Source organism: Nansenia antarctica, assembly GCF_963989245.1.
Source record: "Nansenia antarctica genome assembly, chromosome: 13".
Classification (NCBI taxonomy): domain Eukaryota; kingdom Metazoa; phylum Chordata; class Actinopteri; order Argentiniformes; family Microstomatidae; genus Nansenia; species Nansenia antarctica.
In genome coordinates this window covers 32,072,526-32,077,833 of record NC_137683.1, presented here as the reverse complement: position 1 = coordinate 32,077,833, position 5,308 = coordinate 32,072,526, and the positions used below count along the sequence as shown (strand labels likewise).

General features: G+C 45.0%; 1 protein-coding gene across 1 annotated transcript in view; it reads left to right on the top strand.

The window, feature by feature from the left end:
• Positions 1-4,448, top strand: part of LOC308169542 (alpha-N-acetylneuraminide alpha-2,8-sialyltransferase-like) — a gene marked incomplete at both ends in the record, with an annotated part of 19,365 nt that extends 14,917 nt beyond the window's left edge. The window contains 6 exons of the mRNA XM_080544225.1: positions 1,314-1,400; positions 1,916-2,060; positions 2,385-2,497; positions 2,599-2,685; positions 3,880-4,162; positions 4,248-4,448. Coding sequence (XP_080400351.1) covers positions 1,314-1,400; positions 1,916-2,060; positions 2,385-2,497; positions 2,599-2,685; positions 3,880-4,162; positions 4,248-4,448 — 916 coding nt within the window. The remainder of the gene's footprint in view (positions 1-1,313; positions 1,401-1,915; positions 2,061-2,384; positions 2,498-2,598; positions 2,686-3,879; positions 4,163-4,247) is intronic.
• Positions 4,449-5,308: the final 860 nt, after the last annotated feature.

Below are 5,308 nucleotides of genomic sequence, written 5' to 3'. Positions count from 1 at the left end.
GACAGGGACATATTGCAGGTGGAAAAAGCGCTAAGCACTGAACTGAGTAGAATCTGCATCTGGCTAGCTGACAATAAACTATCAATACACCTAGGTAAAACTGAAACCATCCTATACGGATCCCCATCTAAACTCAGAAAGGCTGAAAATTTTAAAATAAAAGTGGGTAACATTAATATCACAAGAAAAGAGGATATTACATACCTGGGCTCCATCTTAGAGGCAAATCTTTCCGGAGATAAAATGGCAGCAAAAGTAATCAAAAAAGTGAACCATAAAACTAGATTCTTGTACAGGATATCCTCACTTGTCAGTAAAAACACACTGAGGACCCTATCAGGAGCTCTCATTCAATGTCACTTCGACTATGCCGTAACATCATGGTACTATAGAACCACAAAGGCCCATAAAACAAGACTCCAGACAGACCAAAATAAACTGGTTAGGCTTCTGCTAGGCCTCAACCCTAGGACACATCTAACCGCTGCTCATTTTTTGAGCCTTGATTGGCTACGAGTAGTTGACAGAGTGCAGCAGCTTGCACTGGGCCTGGTCTTCAAGATACGCTACACCACAAAGACACCCAAGTACCTGTCAACATACTTCCAAAAAGTGAACAATGTCCACACATACAACACCAGAGGAAGCTCCACGAACCACGTTCAACCGCGTTGCACCACAAACAAGGGTTTAAACTCGTTTGCAAACTATGCAGTAAAGATGTGGAACGCCCTTCCTATAATCTTAAAGGAGTGCAAAACACTGCCCACCTTCAAAACCACTCTCAAAAAACATTTACAGGAGGCTGCAATCCGTAACTGGACCCTCTAAAACAAAAATCAGATTAAAAGACCCGAACTACCCACTGTACATACTTTGTGTTTTGTCCCCCGCCCCCACCTGTGGTGTATGTCCCCACCTGTCCTACCCGCTGTACATACCTTGTGTTTTGTTGTATTGTTCTTCCCATGATGGATGTACGTTTATCTTGTAGATAGTAATAGTTATTTGTCTGTATTATCTTGTAGATAGTACTAGTTCTTTTCTTATGTCTGTCTTACATGTAACGATGAATTGAAAATCAAGGACCCCAATTGAAATAAGCCAGTGGCTTTCTTGGGTTTTTATCCTTTTAGTTTGACCTTGTATGTAATATGTACTTTCATGTACCTACTTCTGCAAACCTTCTAATAAAGTTTTCAATCAATCAAACTCTCTCTCCTCCCCCCTTCATCTCCCTCCCCCCTCCCTCTCCCCCCTCTCTCCCTCTCTCCCGTTCCCCCTCCCCCCCCCTCCCTCTCCCTCCCTCTCAGGATAAAGCAACAGTCTCTTATAAAGGAGGTGAGAGAGTTGATGAACTGCCCTCACTACGTCAACATCACCCAGAGAGAGCTCTACAGGTAATGTCTGATCACAGCTCTACAGGTAATGTCTGATCACAGCTCTACAGGTAATGTCTGATCACAGCTCTACTGGTTGTCCTTCTTTACCCTAGCCCTAAAACTCTCTCCCTTCCTCTGTCCCCTCGCCCCCCTCCTTTCCTCTATCCCTCCCTTTCTCTCCCCCTCCATCCCTCCTTCCTTTTCTCCATCACCCTCCCTCTCCCTGTCCATCGCTCCCTCCCTCTCTTTATCTCTCTTCCTCCCTCTCTCCATCCCTCTCCCCCTCCCTTCTCTCTCCCTCCCTCCCTCCTTCCCTCCCTACCTCCCTCCCTCTTCCTCTCTCCCTCCCTCCTTCCCTCCCTACCTCCCTCCCTCTTTCTCTCTCCCACTCTCCATCCATGCCTCTCTCCCTCACCCCCTCCATCACCCTCCCTCTCCCCCTCCATCTCTCCATCACCCTCCCTCTCCCCCTCCATCTCTCCATCATCCTCCCTCTCCCCCTCCGTCCCTCCCTCCCTCCCTCCCTCCTGTAGGGAGAGACTGCGATTCTGCTGTAATGCCACCGGAGGTCTTTTTCTGACCCAACAGAACACTCAACTGGGCCAGAAGATCAGATATGAGAACAACCAAGAGAAAACTAAAACTGTGGACCAGAATCTCTACAACATGCTACCACAGGTCTGAGTGTGTATGTGTGTGTGTGTGTGTGTGTGTGTGTGTGTTGTGTTTACCCTGGAGTAAAGGGTGCTGTGGTATAACGTGTGTGTGTGTGTGTGTGTGTGTGTGTGTGTGTGTGTGTGTGTGTGTGTGTGTGAAATAACATCCTGTGTGTGGCAGAACTGGTTGTTGGCTCAGCATTACTGTAACAGATTGTTTCCATGATATCAAAATGCACTGTTAGTATTTATGTCCTTTAGAATTGTACATGTATGTGGACATAAATAAAGCATTTAAAATGTGTGTGTGTGTGTGTGTGTGTGTGTGTGTGTGTGTGGTGTGTAGAGCCTTCCCTGGGGTCCAGAAGTGTTGGGTCGCTGTGCTGTCATTGGAAGCGGAGGCATCCTACAGAACAGCAGCTGTGGAGCTGAGATCGACAACGCTGACTTCATCATTAGGTAACTACCATCTTCATCATCATCATCATCATCATCATCACCATCATCTTCATCATCATCATCTTCATCATTGAGTGTAATGTTCCAACCCCCCTCTGCAGGTTCAACCTGGGTCCAGTCAGTAACCATGACGATGTGGGTAACAGAACCAGCCTGATGACCATCAACCCCAGACAGATCAGAGTGGGGTAGGAGAGAGTTCTAACACACACACACACACACACACACATGAATACAGAACTGGCTAACGTGCCTCATGCTACCAGTAGAGACAAGGGAACTAGCAACTTTGAATACTTTATTTGGTTCCACAAATCATATTACACAAACAGAGAATCCAATATTTCGGGGATAAGCAACACTGAACACTCAAGGGACACATAACACCTCCTTCTCCACACGGCCAAGCTGCCAATAATAGCTGAGACAGAGCAACATTTGGCCTGTTTGGCCTTTCTTTTAGTCATTGCAGCAATTCTCAGACCCCTCATGGTGCATTTATATACATGGCCCAGACTTCCAAACACAAGTATACTGAATTTACACTTGTACCCAAAGCTGGTTATCGTACCAAGAAGTGGTTGGTATTTGATTTACTTGTCCTGGAAAGTCTGGTCCATGTACAGGTCAAAGGGGCAGCCTACTTCTACAATCAGCACCTCCTTGTGGCTGGTGTCAACAAAGACAACATCAGGTTTTTATTTTATTTTACCAGGCGAGACAATTAAGAACAAAATTCTTATTTACAATGCCGGCCTGCAATAAGGGTAAAGGGGAGGGGGGCTGAAAGATAAAACATGTTAAAAACAAAGCACAATAAGCATTAAACACATGCATGTAACACAAACAATACAACAAAAGCACTAACGGACATCAATAATGGAATACAACAGTAAGCACAAAAAGCAGACAGGCAACACAAGACAATACAATACAACAAAACGCACTGGGACACAGCCAAGCAAACACAACAATACAGCAGTAAGCACTGATACACAGTCAGGAAAGACAATAATACAACAATAAGCGCTGGGACACAACCAATCAACACAGCGATACAACATGGACACTAAGACAGCCAGTAAACAAACCAATACAACGATACACACTGAGACACAGTCAAGCAAACATAAATACGGTACCACAATAACCACTGAGACACAGTCAAGCATTGTGTCAAGCAGGTGTATTTGGGATGTTGGCAAAAACGTCATTGGTAAAACCAAACCACTCTGGTAACACTCTGGCATGCTTGTACATACAGTAGCTGCGCTAGATGGTAAGATATTTTGTACTGTATCACACACACACTCACACACACACATACACCCCCCCCCCCACCCCCCAGCTAACATGATCTGTATCTTCATGTGTCTCCATAGTTACCCTAACCTAAAGAAGAACCCACTGCTGTTGGCCAATCGTGTGTCTGCGTACGGCGACGCCCTCCTCCTCCTGCCCGCCTTCGCCTCTCCAGCTAACACTGAGCTCTCATTCGCTGTGCACCGCGCCCTTCAGCCTCTGAGGCCCAATCAGAGTGTAGTATTCTTCAACCCGGACTTCCTGTTGGAATTGGGGCGGAGCTGGAGGGGGAGGGGCCTCAAGGAGCCCCGCCTCTCCACTGGTCTGATGCTGGCTAGCGTGGCGATGGAAATCTGTGACCAGGTGTGTGTGTGTGTGTGTGTGTGTGTGTGTGTGTGTGTGTGAGAGAGAGAGGTACAGTAAAGTGATTGGGTTTACTCTCTGACAGGTGCACCTGTATGGCTTCTGGCCCTTCCCTATCGACCTATCAGAGAAGCCGCTGCCTCACCATTACTATGACAACGTGGGTCCAAAACGCAGCGTGCATTCCATGCCTGATGAGTTCCTGCATCTTCTCCAACACCACAGCCAGGGGGCGCTACAGCTACACCTGGGACCCTGCCCCCAACCTCTAACCTCTAACCCCTAACCCCTAGACCCTACCACCTAACCTCTAACCTCTAACCCCTAGACCAACAAGCGCTGTCCACAGGGTATGGCATGGCGTTGCAAAATTGAGTGATAGCCTTCCTTATTCAAAATCCCTTTTACCTTGTACAAATCTCCCACATTACCAGCACCAAAGCAGGTACCATTAATGAAGCTGCCAGTTCAGGACCTGTGAGGCGTCTATTCCTCAAACTAGGGACTCTAATCTACTGTCTTCTTGCTCAGTTGTGCACCGGGGCCTCCCACTTCTCTTTCTACTCTGGTCAGAGCCTGTTTGTGCTGTTCTCTGAAGGGAGTAGTACACACCGTTGTAGGAAATGTTCAGTTTCTTGGCAATTTCTCACATGGAATAGCCTTCATTTCTAAGAACTAGAATAGACTGTCGAGTTTCATATGAAAGTTCTCTTTTTCTGGCCATTTTGAGAGTATAATCGAACCCACAAATGTGATGCATAATGCATAATAATACATACATACATACATATATACATACATACATACATACATACATACATACATAACATACATACATACATACATACATAACATACATACATACATACACACATACATACATACATAACATACATACATAACATACATACATACATACATACACACATACATAACATACATACATACATACATACATACATACATAACATACATACATACATACATACATAACATACATACATACATACATACATAAGATACATACATACATACATAACATACATACATACATACATACATAACATACATACAGTACATACATACATATATACATACATACATACATATATACATACATATATACATACATACATACATAACATA